The 15,549-nt window shown below is 42.7% G+C and overlaps 1 protein-coding gene across 3 annotated transcripts in view; it reads left to right on the top strand.

Annotated features, from left to right (window-relative positions):
- Positions 1–15,549, top strand: part of LRRC49 (leucine rich repeat containing 49) — a 187,750-nt gene that overhangs the window by 132,575 nt on the left and 39,626 nt on the right. For all 3 annotated transcript variants that reach the window (XM_075535511.1, XM_075535512.1, XM_075535513.1), the window contains 2 exons: positions 11,475–11,558; positions 14,512–14,678. In XM_075535511.1, the coding sequence (XP_075391626.1) occupies positions 11,475–11,558; positions 14,512–14,678 (251 nt within the window). The remainder of the gene's footprint in view (positions 1–11,474; positions 11,559–14,511; positions 14,679–15,549) is intronic.

Raw genomic sequence — 15,549 nt, 5'->3', positions numbered from 1 at the left:
GACATATCTCCATCATTCCTAAGACCTCTCATGCTTTTTATCATAAGATGCCCCAAGATGAACAATTTTAAAATGGACCATTTTGCCAAAGAGCTTTGGTGTCTTTTACTGGAGAATGGTATTTAGAAGCAGAGGCAGGATTAGATCTGCTCATTGTACTGGGCTTTGCTGCTTAAAAGTCTTCCCATTAAAAAGCAATAGGGACTATAAATACCTATGAAGTTATACACATACATCAATGTTTATATCTGAGTTCTCACCCATATATCCAGTCTCAGTGTTTTATTTCTATCTTTGGAAACTGGCTCTGTTACCCTTGGTGTGCTCACTTCTGACCCAGCATCCTGGATGTAACACCTCTTCTACACTAAGTGATCTAACGCCTCTTGCGCAAAACCATGCTCTTTCATGGGACATTCCGTTTCCTTTCCATACATTCTGACTCCACTCTACCCTAACCCCCCTCGCAGGTGCTCCCCCTATCCTGCTGAGGCCCATCCTTCTGTTAGGCGAGTCTCTGTGTGGACATCCTTTTCAGCCTGCTTGGATTTTGACAGACCAAACCAGTGCGACCCTGCTCACCTCATCTGCGTATTAATACCAAGCCCAGCATCTCCCCTGAAGGAGTGCCCTTCTCACTCCCCTCGAGGCTGCTTGACTACAATGAAGAAAGATTAAGGAACAATGCTTGAAGTAGATTCCCGCAAGCTCCTTCCTCCCCTTGTGCACAGCAAGTCCAAGCATATTGTGATCAGTCAACATGATGTACAATTTAATTTTGTTTCCTATTTTTAAGACCTTTAATTCTAAGCTTGACAATCCTTGCTAAAAGCTGACATCCATCTTCAGTTAGTTTAGTTTAGTATTCCTGGAGCTAAGTGAGGCATTAACTGGAAGGATTCATAAGTATTCCTTTCATGTGAATCTTTCATTATTAATGAGAACTATTAAATCTAAAAATATTTGCCCTTTAATCAAATGTCATTTAAGTTATTAATTTGATCAGATCAAAAGGAAGCCACCATCAAATAAAATCAGACTGAAGAAATTATAGGTCGGAAAGATTAATGTCTTGTTACTCAAAGTTCTGTTGTCGCTCACTCAACCTAGATAATTAACTAAATTGGTTGACATTTAGTAAGCATTATATTAAGTATTGTAATTACCTTATCTGAGGTGGACAGTAGAATCGTTTCCTGCTGTTTAATGGGTGAAGATTGTTGCTGTTGTTGTTGGCGGTGGTGGTGGTGGTGGCGGTGGTGCCTTCAGGTTCCGAGGCCCAGCAGCCTGGCTGGTTCGATGTACAGCAGAATGAAACCTGCCGGTCCGATGCCGACCTCACAATTGTTGTCCCGCTAGAGCCCACTGCTGCAGCCCCTCTGTCGTCCATCTCATCAAGGACCTCCTCATTTCCCTGCCTTTCTACTTGAGCAAGCACGATGTCCTGTCCCAGCGATTGGTCTCTCCCAATAGCATGTCCAAGGAGACCACCGCTTGCCATCTTTATTTTTAAGGAGCACTACGGCTTCTAAGAAGCAAACCCTCCCCTCTAGACTAACTACTAAGACTCCAACAAGTTAAACAAAACAATCGTCAGGTAGAGAACAAAGTGGGGTTCTGCTTCTCCTATATTTGAAGATACCATCATGTTTCCATAATATAATCAATACGAAAATGGTATAGAATTTTTTAAATCATTTTATTGGGGGCTCATAAAACTCTTACCACAATCCATACATACATCAATTGTATAAAGCACATCTGTACATTCGTTACCATCATTCTCAGAACATTTGCTCTCCACGCAAGCCCCTGGCATCAGCTCCTCAATTTCCTCCCTCCGACCCCACTCTCCCCTTCTTGATAATTTATAAATTATTATTTTGTCATATCTTACACTGTCCAACGTCTCCCTTCACCCACTTTCCTGTTGGCCATCCCCCAGGGAGGAGGTTATATGTAGATCCTTGTAATTGGTTCCCCGTCTCTACCTCACCCTCCCTCCAACCTCCCCGTATAGCCACTCTCACCACCTGTCTCGAAGGGATCATCCATCCTGGATTCCCTGTGCTTCCAGTTCCTATCTGTACCAGTGTACATCCTCTGGTCTAGCCAGATTTGTAAGGTAGAATTGGGATCATAATAGTGGCGGGGATGGGGAAGCATTTAGGAACTAGGAAGATCTTGCTACACTGCATCCTGACTGGCTCATCTCCTCTCCACAACCCTTCTGTAAGGGGATCCCCAGTTGCCTACAAATAGGCTTTGGGTCTCCTCTCTGTACTCCCTCTCATTCACAATGATATATCTTTTGTTCTTTGATGCCTGATACCTCATCCTTTCAATACCTCATGCTCACACAGGCTGGTGTGCTTCTTCCATGTGGGCTTTGTTGCTTCTGAGCTAGATGGCCGCTTGTTTGCCTTCAAGCCTTTAAGACCCCAGGCGCTATATCTTTTGATAGCAGGGCACTGTCAGATTTCTTCACCGCATTTGCTTCTGCACCTGCTTTGTCTTCAGCGATCGTGTCGGGAAGGCAAACATCATGGAATGCCAGTTTAATAGAACAAAGTGTTCTTGCATTGAGGGACTATTTGAGTGGAGGCCCAATGTCCATCTGCTACAGAATGGTATAGAATTAAATAGAGCATTTCAGAGAATAGAAAATTTGACATCATATATTAAAAGCAAATATAAAGTTTATTTCCATTTTGTATGTCAACTTTTCATTTGAAGTATATGTAATGCAATTATTTAGTATGTAGTATGGTGAATTTTCACTAAATGAACATGCTTCTAACCAGTACTCAGATCAAAAGCAGAACATGATAAGCACCCAGAAGGCTTTTTCTTTTTTTTTTTTTAACATTTTATTAGGGACTCATACAACTCTTATCACAATCCATACATATACATACATCAATTGTATAAAGCACTTCTGTACATTCTTTGCCCTAATCATTTTCAAAGCATTTGCTCTCCACTTAAGCCCTTTGCATCAGGTCCTCTTTTTCCCCCTCCCTCCCTGCTCCCCCCTCCCTTATGAGCCCTTGATAATTTCTAAATTATTATTTTGTCATATCTTGCCCTATCTGGTGTCTCCCTTCACCCCCTTCTCTGTTGTCTGTCCCCCAGGGAGGAGGTCACATGTAGATCCTTGTAATCGGTTCCCCCTTTCCAACCCACTCACCACGAACACTGCTCCTGTTTCCTCCCCGGCACTAACTACCAGTATATTTCCATAGATTGGGTTTTCTCTTTTGGAGTTCTAGAATCTTTCTCTGAACCTTCTCTTTGTGAGATATATTTATGTGGTATATAATCTCAACTTATTCCTTAATGTTCTTCCTTGGTCTCTCAGCTATCGCCATGATTCACTCTCCTAATTCCTTCAGCTCTCTGCTTCAACGCTACCTCTGGAAAGAAGCCTTTTCTTTTTCTTAATCATTTTATTGGGGGGGTGTCTTACTAATCTTATAACAATCCATCATTCAATTGTATCAAGCACACTTGTACATTTGTTGCCATCAACATTTCCAAAACATTTTCTTTCTACTTGAGCCCTTGTTATCAGCTCTTGTTTTCCCCTCCCTCCCTCCACCTTCCCACCCTCATGAGTCATTGATCAATTATATATCATTATTGTTATTTTGTATCTTACACTGTCCATTGTCTCCTTTTATCCACATTTCTGTTATTTGTCCCCCTGGGGGCCTATGTATTCAACCTTGTGATGGGTTCTCCCTTTCTCCCCCATTACCCCTTGCCCCCATCATCCTCCTACTCTCATGATATTGCTACTCTCACTATTGTTCCTGAGAATTTTATCTGTCCTAAATTCCATGTGTCAAGAGCTCTTATTTGTAAGGAAGAACTGGGTCATGGTAGTGGCGGTGAGGGTGAATCTTGCGTGTTTCCTCGGTGCTATATTGCACCCTGGTTGAATCATCCCTTCCTTGTGACCATTCTGTGGGGAGATGTACAATTGTCTACAGATGGGCTTTGGGTCTCCATTCCAACACCCCTCTTTCCATCAATATAATTGTTTGTTTTGGATCTTTGATACCTGATCCCGTCGACACCTCATGATCACATAGGCTAGTGTGCTTCTTCCATGTGGGCTTATTTGCTTCCCTTCTAGATGCCTGCTTGTTGAACTTCAAGCCTTTAAGACCCCAGATGCTATATCTTTGGATAGAAGAAGACTTTTCTCACAACCCACGTAAAACATTTTTCCTTCTCAGTTTTCATGTCATTCATTCCTATCTAACATGATTTTATAGCATGTCCTTGTTTATAGTTCATCTCTGAACATAAGATTCATGATGATAGGACTATTGTCAGTGTGATTTAATAGATTTTTGGAAGGACCAGTACTTATTCACTGTTCTTTAAAAGTATGTGACTATTTAATATTTTGAATGTCACATGAAGGAGGCCTGGTGGCACTGTGGTTACAAGTTGAGTTGCTCACCACAAGGTCAGCAATTCGGGAGCACCAGCCAGTCCAAAGGAGCAATGAGAAGCGTCCTAGTCCCATAAAGGGATGTGGTAGGTCTATCTATTTACTTAGGTCTTCTTTTCAGAGCTCTAATAAAGCTTCGTAGCTTTTCTCGTGTATATCCTGCACATCCCTTGGATGGGAAAATTTAGAATCATTTTTCTACCATTCTAATTATATTTTTCTCTGGGTACTTAAGGTAGTATTTAGTCTTGCCATTTGTTTACAACTTTGTAATAACTTTGGTTTGGAAAGCCTCTAACTTCTAAAAGGCTTTCTCTTAACAAGAGATGGCAAACAACAATCCCACTTATTTTTGCAAATGAGGTTGCATTGGAATACAGCCATGCCCATTCGTCGTACATACCTCTTTGGTGTATTACCCATGGCAGCTTTGGTGTATTACCCATGGCAGCTTTGGTGCATTGCCCGTGGCAGCTTTGGTGTATTACCCATGGCAGCTTTGGTGCATTGCCCGTGGCAGCTTTGGTGCATTGCCCGTGGCAGCTTTGGTGCTGCAGTGGCAAAGATGAGTATCTGCTAACAGTACTGTACGGTCCACGTGGCATCTGGCAAAGAAGTGCACGAACATCTGTCTATAAGTATTCTTCCTCCATAACAATGATATGGGGATGAAGCTTTTCTGAATATTGACCATATACATATTCTCACTGGGATAAATAGCACAATAAACTTATATAAATAATTTAATAAGCTATGCACTAGAGCTACCATTCCCAAACTATATGCCGAGAGACTTTGGGAGCTGCCGAGAACTCACAGGGCCAGGGCGGAACATTTCTCCTTTTGAGGGACGCAGGGGTATTTGATATTCATGAAACACCCAGAAGACTGCCAACCCAAGGTATTCGCCTTTCCAAGTCCATGTGACCTTCATTTCTGTGGCATTCCATCTTTGTGACTCTGGGTTCTCCAGGATTTTTGTGATAAAAAGTAAACAGTATGCCAACATCGTCGCAGAACACTCAGTGTGGGAAGCCCCAGTCGACGCTAACTTTGGAGAACTTGTGCAGCGCCCCACAGGTGGACATGGTCCTTTAATGTGGATTTGTGATTATGTAATAGCGCTGTAAAAGAGCTTCTTTCAATTCATACATATTATTTTTTCAAATGACTACTAATTGATTAGAACATCATCCTTACGAAGTTGTTTGTACCCATCTACTTAATAGATAGTTGTTAAATGTTCCTTTTGGTCTAGGGGTACTGTGAAAAATTTCTTAGGGCATCCTCAGGCACCTTGAACTGAGAAAGTTTAGGAATTTTGTGCTAGGATTTATACTAAACATTAGAAATGATAAAATCACACTTCTTTCCCTCAAGTTCCTTGCAGCCGAGAGCAGAGGCAAGCGTGCACCCCAACTATATGCAGAATCACAAAAACAGATAGAAGATGGATGGATGAGACTATGTGTATACATGCTTGAGTGTGTGTGTGTGTGTGTGTGTGTGTTAAGGGTTCTTGAAAACATTCATGAAAAAATGGAATTTAGAGATAATGGGATTTTTCCAGGAATATTTTGAAGCCTCCTTCACATCTCTTTGGCAAAATGATAGCAAAGAAACCAAGCCCACCTAAGCCTACCAGAGAAATGGGAAAGGTGCCATTAACGTGAGACTTAGAGAGGGGCAAAGGCCGAGGCAGTGGTATCGTGCGAGTGCTGTGAGCAGAGCAGCTCTGTAGAAGTGGCAGTTGTTCCGTGTGGGTAAGCACTGAGTGTGTGTGGGTGGGACAGTGGGCACTCTGGGTGGATGCCTGAACCGAAGGGCGTTTATGTCATAAGGAAGAGCATAGCTTTTTGTCTTGGATGTATAGGTAGCCCTGAATAGCTTAAGATAGTTTAATCAATTTCTCCTGGAGAATGCATGGGAGATGTGGTGGGCCAGGAGATTAGAGGCAGGGAAATAGGTCAGGATAGGAGATTCTGGGATCTGTTCCCAGAGGAATGACAGAGATAATATGACATCATCTCTAATTACCTCATCTCTTGCTTTCATTATCTTTATTAAAAAGAATGGCTTACAGTCTGTAAAGCGTAAAATAAATGTTAATAAGATGGACAGTGAAGCCTAAACCAGGTGAGTAAACTTGAATCCGGGCCTGAGTGGAGCAAGGCATGATGGGCTGTTTCTGTGAAGGACCTGAGAGTAAGTAAGTATTTCTTTCAGACTCTCAAGGCCACGGTCTCCCACTGCCCTTGTCGCATGAAAGAGGCCGTGTACAATCCCTGAAATGAATCTGCACAGCTCTGTTCCAAGACAGTGTTACTTACAAAAAGAGCTCACGGTTGAGATTTGGCTTGGGGGCTGTAGATTGCCAATCTTTTGATATCTAGAGCACTGAATGAACTTGGCAATTAAATCGCTCCGCCATTAAAAGTTATTCTGAAGAAAAGGGACAGTAGGAGAGAGTGGCTGAAGGGCAAGGTGATGGACTCGGGGATTTTTTTTCAGTCATAGAAGGAAAGAATACAAAGATCACAAATTATAACAGTAGCTTCGAGACAGTTATGAACGATTACTAAAAGATGGTTTGCGAGTACTTCAGGAATTGATCACTAGGCGGCAGCAGGTGTTCACTAAAAACAATTCATGCCAGCGAAAATCAATTTCCTATTTGAGATATGATAACCAGACCTTCCCAGAGGGGTCCTCAAGACCAGTACCACGTGGATAGTTATGAAACACATTTGACAGAGGCGTCGCAGTTCCATTTTGAGTAAGTGGCATGGCAACATGCTTAAGTAGATTTGTGATAAAGCATGCCTGCAGAATCCTAGTCAATGGATTCATGCCAGTTTATTGAGAAAGCTATCCTGGCATGCCAGGATGCCTTTTCCTCAGGCATCTGAATTAATGAGCAGATGAGATGTTATTCTGATAAAGTCCACAAATGACAGAAGTCAGAGATTTAGATCCTAACATACTGGTTGAACAAATCAGAATCCCCAAATAGTTTAATCAACTTGCATCGAGATTGGCAAAGTATAACCCACAGGCCAAATCTTCCTTGAGTCTTGTTTTTGTGCAGCCGCCAAACGAAACATGGTTTTATATTGTTAAAGCATTAGAACATTACATAAAAATGCGATAATTAAAGCCTTATATACAAAAGAAAAGTGCAGAAACCATCTTTGTCCTACAGAAGCTATTGACTATCTAGCCCTTTGTAGAAGGCCGTTTGTCAATCTCTAGTCTAGAAAGATTTTTAAAAAGTAGTTAAGTTGACAGTCCTTGACTTTATAACAATAAACAAACGTCTCAGCACAGTACAGGGTTATAGGAATGGGACACAGCAGCACGTGTGGGAAAGGCTTGCATTTCAGTTGATAAGCTCAGTCAGAGTCCATTGTGAGATGTGCTTAGTAGATGCCACTGTCATCTCAGATAGGATTGACTTATGCTGATATTGTGAGGTGACTTCAGGGCAGTGACCACTTATTGTAACCCCAGGGATGACAGACCAGGGCATTGCCCGCCCTGCACTTTTCTCACCATTGTCATTATGTTTGAGCCACTATGTCGGTCAGTCTATCAGTCTATCTTGTTGAGCATCTTTCTCATTGTCAATAACCCTCTACTAAGAATAATGTCCTCCTTCAGAGACTGCCCCTTCTTAAATTCCACTATCCAATCATGAGTAGATGTTTGCTATTGCTTCTCATTTTGAGTCATGCCACATCAGCAAATGAAGTTCTTGAAAAGCTTTGCTTCATCCATGGAGTCAAAGTCAACTCTACCTTGATAAGAGCCATGATGGTACAGTGGGGAAAGCAGTGGGCAGCTAACCAAAATATCATGGTTCAAACCCACCAGCCTTTCCCCAGAAGAAAGATGAGATTGCCCGCCTCCATAAAGTCCCCTAGCCTTGGATACCCTAGGGAGCAGTTCGACTGCCCATTCAGGGTCACTTTGATTTGAAATCAACTGCAGGCCAGTGGATTTGGTTCAGGCTGATGTTTACGTTGAGGAGACAGCTCTTCCCCCATCCTATACTGAGCGACTCCCAACCTGAGACAGTGTTCTGCTGCTGTCTATAGTTTCCAGTGGCTAATCTCGCTGCTTTTTGCCTAGTCTGCTTTGGTCTGGGGGCTCCATGGTAACCTGTCTACCATACACGATCTTGTTTGTATTTGAAATTCCAGTGGCATAGCTTCCAGCCTTGCAGCAACACACAGCCACCGTTCTACACACACTGTCGGTCCAGTGGTGGTTTCATTTATGTAAACAGAGGGCTCAGAGAAAGGGAGAGTGCAGTCTCTATTCTTTTCTTCTTCTCTAGTGATCGGAGTACAACTCAATTATTCACTATAGAGGACGATCTCTCGAGTATTTCCAGAGACACTACCATGATTAATATACGACAGAGAAGACACAATGACAAGATTACAGCTGTCCTCAAGTATTTTCATACCTGTGCAAGAAAGAGAGAGCGAGAGAGAGAATAATCACATTTTTAAGGATCACTGTATAGAAAGTTCTGGGAGGTGGAACTTGGCTCCTTTTTATTCCTTAGGCAGCATTATGATGCTCAAATGCACATTCAGGTGGCTCAATATGAACGTGTGTACAAGTTGCTACCTGAAAATGAAGACGCTCTCTCTGGTGGAAGTGAGTTTCCTCTTGTGGGATTCACTAGTAATACTCATCATTTTTTTCTGGCTCCCTTCCTGTTTGGACATATGGGACGATGGCAGTTTCCTCTCTTTTAAGTTAGGTGTGGTCATACAATTTGCTGTAGCCAATGAAATATGAGTAGAAGTGATAAATATCATTTCCATGCAGTCCGTTTATGTCAACACCGGGACTTAACCTGCTTCCCTTTGTGCTGGTCATTTGGGGAATTGAAATTGCCATGAGATTAAGGCCCCTAGAATGCTTAGTGCCGCCCCCACCCCGCCCGCCCTATGCGAGAACAGCTGCCCTGTTCTGCAGTGCTCTTTGAATGAGGCATGAACTTTTCTTATCGCCAGCCAGCATGAGTTTTGAGGTGGTTCCAGCAGCAAAACGGAGCCTGTCCAACCCCTCCTACCCGCAGCCTCCGTGGTTAGCAGCTAATAGCCCGTGGTCCGTTACAGCCAGATTGGACAGAGCTCTAGTCTTGACTTGGAACCAAACTTGGCCTTGAAAAAGTAAAACTTGCCTGTAGGGGGTGAAAAAAGATGGCTTGAGTAAAAAATATTGACCCTCTTTGCTAGAAAAAGTTCTGTGATTTTAAATCTTCTTTTATATTTGATATATTTCAGGCCAGCAGTGCCTTTTTGTCTCTTCAGAGGCACATAGTTAAACCCTGTATTGCATTTGATTTTCTTAAGAGGTCTCGTATAATAAATTTCTGCCTAGATTAGGACTGCTATTATTTATTTTGGAACATGAATTTCACATATTATGTGCACTGCTTTAGCGCTTTTAAACCTCTGTTAACGGAGAATAAACTAGGTTAGCACACCCCTATTAAATCACTGTACTGCTTAATTAACTTACAATCATTTATATATTGGGTCCTTGTTGCCAAATTGCAGTAAGGCACCTTAGCGATTTTTAAATCAGTAAATCCCTTTATTTTGCTACATCAAGGATATGGTTTGTAGCTCAGAAGTTGGAGTATTATCATGGAGATGCCAGAATTGCATAGTTTTTGTTTCTGACCAGCAGAGTTATAACCCATCTTCACAATTGGAGGACTTGTTTTTGTTTATAAGTTTAGTTACTCTATCATTATTTAGACTGAAAGATAGCCATCAGATATATAAATTCCTTAGAACATTCAATATTTGAATCGATGTGGCGTAGATCCAGTTTTCCAGCATTTAACTTTCCTTCTAAAGCTCTGCTGCCTTTAATACAAGCCCAAATTCTTTTTTAAAATCTGGTGAAATCATCTCTTAAGTATGTGCAGTACGTGATCCATACAGCTTCCAGTACTGCTTGAAATTGGCTCTTTAAATAACCAATATGTTTCTAGTTCACTTTTTATAGATAAGTCAACAATTGCATATCAGTACATTTTGCTCTTTTAAAAGATTTGTTCTGAAAAAGAACAAATTTGGTACTCCTTAGGTACCAAATCAATATCTACTAAATACATGAATTTAATATAATTATTATACCAGCCATTTTTGTGAAGAAAGAAATTAAAACTCTGAATTCCTGAGTTTATTGCTCTTCATTGCCTCTGTTATTTCTTTTAAAATTAAGAATAATTATTTCCTATATTGTAAAAGACGCTTTAAATTCCTCTCAAATCATAATACAATCCCATTGCTTTTGAAGCAGCCAAACCACACAGCAGATTAGTCCTGAAATCTGACCTCCCCTCTTTCATCCCTATAAAATAAATGAAAGAAATTTCAATGTATATTTGTTATTAAAAATACCACGGATCACACTTCTCAGAAGATAGGCGCTCTAGTGCTGGTCCTGGTTGTGACACGCTCTGCGACCCCCACAGTAACATCTGTTTCCTTGTTTCTCAGATGACCGGTTCCAATGGTGCATGTCAGGGCTGCCCCTCGCACCATCCTTAGGCAGTCTGTGTGCTGAGCCCATCGTCCGAGACGCGGGGCTACATGAGCAAGCACACGGCATCAAGACCGGAGAAAGGGTTTGAACGACCTTTGTATGCAGATGTCACAGCCTTGCTTGCTGAAGTGGGGAATTCCAAGAAAAATGATTGCAAACGTACCCCTTTGTAGTCTCTTCTTCCTTTTCCGCTTGGCTCCTCTTACCTGTAGTCAGGAACAGAGCTAAGGATGCAGTTGTGTTGTGTCTCTCGGACTCGGAAGGAAGGGGGAAACACGGAGGCCGGACAACCCGGCGATTTTTCCTTTGAGGACATGTTCTCTTTGAGCACGAGTATGCCTCTCAAGAAGGAAAAGAGACTTTCAGGATCAAGCTGCTGAGCATGAAAAATGGTTGAACACTTGGTAATCTTTCCTGTTTTCTCCCATAGGAAGAAGAAAGGCGCATGGCATGTGCTGTAGCCAAAAAGGAGGAAGAGAAGAAGCGGGAAAGCCATAAGCAATCCCTGCTTAAGGTGGGTCTCTGATCCCACATGCCTGTGCACCGGCGCACGCTCATTCTTGTCATGCCAACAGGAGACTGGGTTTACTGGTCCACAAGCTTCCCGGGAACTTTTGTTACGACCTATAAATACATTCTGATGTAAAATAGAATGCACATATGGAACACACGCAAAGCGAGACATGTTCCAAGGGGGAGCTCAAAAGAAACGTCAGCAGAAGGGACACTGGCTTTCCCCATTCTGGTGTGGCGTCTCAGGGACCGTGGCGCTTCTCCTCGGCCGTGGAAGCCACGCAGCAGAGCGGCATCGCCCGCCTGGATTTCCTAGTGCGCTGTGCAGCAATGGCGCCTTTAATGGTAGCGTTGGGAATCCCACTTTTTCTCACTAGCTCGTCTAATAAAGAGATGCTAGTAGAGCTGTTGAAGCACTTAGGGGTTTAAACTGTATTTTGAATTGGGTTTAAATGATTTAGTCTATCAGGTACTACTTTCCTTACAGAAAAGTAGTTGTTTTGTTTTTAATATTACATATTGACATCACAAAGTATGACAGATAAAGGCCTCTTAAAACTTACGGGGTATGTCTTGTGTTGGCAACCATAAAGTCAGCAGTTCAGAACCATCGGCCGCACTGACAGAACAGGCGGCGGGCTGCTTCTGCGAAGATCACAGCTCTGGAGCCCTTGCAGAGGGCTGCTCTCGGTTGTCGCCGACTCGGTGCCGAGGGCTCAGTGCGTTGGGTTTGAAGCTTACCGCTTTTTTTATGTTTCCTATTCTGTTATAAAAGGAAGATATTATCTTGATGGGTTACCATTACTTGTCTCTGTCTTGTATAAATGCTTTTCCTTTTACTATGAAAATGGATTTTTTAAATTGACTGGTAGGAATCAAAAGTTGTACATACAAACTTAGGAAACAAGGGAATTTTCTGGGATAATGAACTGCTTTTTGCCTACCAGAGATGTGAAGAATACAAGCATATTACCTTTTTTAAAGCTGATTCAACTGTGCCTTTTTTTAATCTGTGTATTTTCCTCTATGAAAAGTATTCCTAGGTTAATACAAGAGAAGTAAAGAAAGAAACAAACAACACACTTGGACCCTAGCGCTCTCAGATCAGTCCCACTTACAAAGTAATTAGAACTGTTAGGCATTATGCTACAAGTCCATTTCATGCTGTTGCTGCTAACTGCCTGACTTCTCCCATATTTTCTCTCTAATCCCAGACCCCACTGATTAGCTATATCAGCCCCTCCCTGCCGGCTCTAACTTGTCATTGATTCGGCCAAGGGGATGTTGATGTCGTGCCCTGGAATTATGCTCCCGTGCAACCAGGGTTGCCCCAATTCCCTTGTTTCTGGGAAATCTAGCTGGAGGAGGGACTTTTTAAATTTATAGGAATAAGATTTCCCATGGCCAGATCATGCTATTGGCTTTTTAAAAATTGATTTGTTTTTAAAAAGCAGTTCTTCCTATCAAGCAGCTGTTGCTCCCAGATGAATAACTCAATGACTGGATGAGTCAATAAATACAATATTTAGAAATGAATTCAATAGAGCTCCAGAGCTCCAGAGCACACTTGTATGCGCCCTGGAGAGTGGAAAGAAAGGATGAGCAAAGAGACTCCATTGATGAGTTAGCTGCAAGGCTGCCAGTATCAGTAGAGCCTGTAGTAAGGGCCAAACCACACTGCACCACCTACCAGCGGAAAATACTGCCTTATCGACCCAATCCAGCTGCTTGTTGCCATTGACCTTTTGGGGAAGTTTGACAAATTCGTAACTAACATTTTTCAAATGCATAAAAACCACCACCAATTCCCAGGAAGAAAGATGAGGCTTTCTACTCTGGTGAAGATTTACAGCATACGTTCTCAAACTGTTTTGGCATACCACCCCCTTTTGAGAAAATAAAAATTACTTGGCACATGTGGCGAGTGGAAACTTTTGTATTACAACCCATGCCCAGAGGGCAGTCACGGCCACCTTGGGAAACAGCCGCTCAAGGCCCAAAGGGCCATTCTGCTCTGCTCGGTAGGGTCTCTGGGAGTCGACACCGACGCGATAGGCAGGGGGTCGTCAGAGAGAGCCTTCCCTGGCCCCAGAATAAGCAGGGGAATGACGTACCCTGCTGATTGTCCTTTAGAGACCTGTGCTCTTCGCAAGGAGGCAATTGAGTGGCAGTGACATCTAGATGACACGCCATTTTGAACCGCTGACTTTGGGTGATGGCTCCCTCCCCTGGGTACAGATTATTTTCTCCTTTGCTTCCTTAGGAAATGGAGTAGAAACATTTCAACTATGACAGTTACTTTCACTAGATCGGCCTTTTTTTTTTTTTTTAACTTTGTTTTGGGGAGAAAATTGAGCAGGGGAGAAGGTGAGGCTGATTCATGAAGACTGACACCTTTGGACACCCTGATGGCGGGGTCGCTGTGAGTCTGAACGGACCGGCGCCAGTCGGTTTCCTTGGTGTGGAATGCTGAGTCAATGGCCCTCTTTCCACCTGTGGACCTTGGACGAGCAGCGTCAGCCCCTCCGAGGAGGCTGTTAGAGATGCAAACTCAGAATCTGCCTTTAGACAAGCCCCCCACGACATCTGAGTGAATCTGAAGCAGGGTTTAGAGCAGTTCATTCTAATTTGACCCCCTGATGTACGGAATCAGAATCGACAGTTTAACAAGTCTTTCAATACCTGTCAAATTTAAATTGCAGATAGTGGATTTTCCTGTGTCCCAACAATTATTTTTCCTGTATCTTTTCGGTCTTTCAGGATTTTAGACCACTGTTTCAGTAGTTGAATGCACGGGGTCCAGCTCTCCTATGTTTTATTGTAGGATGCATATTTGGGAGCTGCTTTCAAACTAATGATGTGAAAATACACACGATGTGCTGCTTAGGCACTCTTTTCTACCACAAAATTGCGTTACGGAACTCATGTCACAATTGACTTTTTTTTTTCCATAGGAGAAGAAACGGTTAACCATTAACAACGTAGCTCGAAAGTGGGACTTGCAACAAAACCGAGTAGCAAACAGCCCTACAGGTCAAGACCGAAAAGGCCTTGACTCCCCTTCTCAGGAGCCCTGTCAGGTGGATGGGAGCCCCAGCTCGGCCTTGCCGGAGGAGACGGGGTATGTGTGAGTGCGCGCAGTGGGGTCTCTTCCGACAGCAAGTAGTGGCTTTGGGACTTGGACATGGGATTATTTTTTAAACGTCGTTTTCTTGTAAAGAATTGAATCAATTTTAAGGAAACTTGCTCCATGGAGAAGTTTAAGTTAGGGCTTGAAATGGACAAACTGAAAATGTAAATCTGAACACCATGATATTCTCCTCAAAACAAACAAACAAACAAAAATACTTTCCTGTGTTCAAAGGGAAAAAAAATCTAGCATACTTAGTCTAGTGCAGGGGTCTGCAAACTCCTGAGATGGAAGAGCCAACCCTGCCCTCACAGCCATTAAAAAATTATTCAACAGCCATAAATACATTTTTATGAACAAATGAAATCATTATTAGCAGAATAATATCTTTTAAAATGTTACAAATGAAACTGTGATAGTGGTAGTTTCATTTTGGTTGTACTTCAGAGCAACATGCATGTACCGAGCAGCAGCTTGCTGACGACCCCTTTCTCATGCGTGAAGCCTCTGCCCACCGTGAGCCTTTGATCCTCACACCAGGGACCCCTGATGCTGGCTCTGCAGCATCATCTACGTCCTCGTTTATTTTTTCAGTGGCTTCTTTGCTTAAACCTTGCTTATAGAAACCATTTTATTTTTCTCTGACATCGCTTCTCTACCCTCGTGAACTCCACCTCCCTCCCAGACATCTTCATTTCAGGCTCACATCCTCTTGAAAACCTTCCCTGGCGCCAGAGACTGGAGTAGATGAGATAGCCCTTTCCTTTCTCAGTGCGCCGGCCTTTCCTTCATAGCACTCACCACATTGGAACTAACTCTCTAGTGGAGGATTGGCTACGTCACATCTGTCTTCACACTAGTA

Source organism: Tenrec ecaudatus, chromosome 17 (assembly GCF_050624435.1).
Source record: "Tenrec ecaudatus isolate mTenEca1 chromosome 17, mTenEca1.hap1, whole genome shotgun sequence".
In the NCBI taxonomy this organism is placed as follows: domain Eukaryota; kingdom Metazoa; phylum Chordata; class Mammalia; order Afrosoricida; family Tenrecidae; genus Tenrec; species Tenrec ecaudatus.
This window is presented reverse-complemented; position numbering and strand designations above follow the sequence as displayed.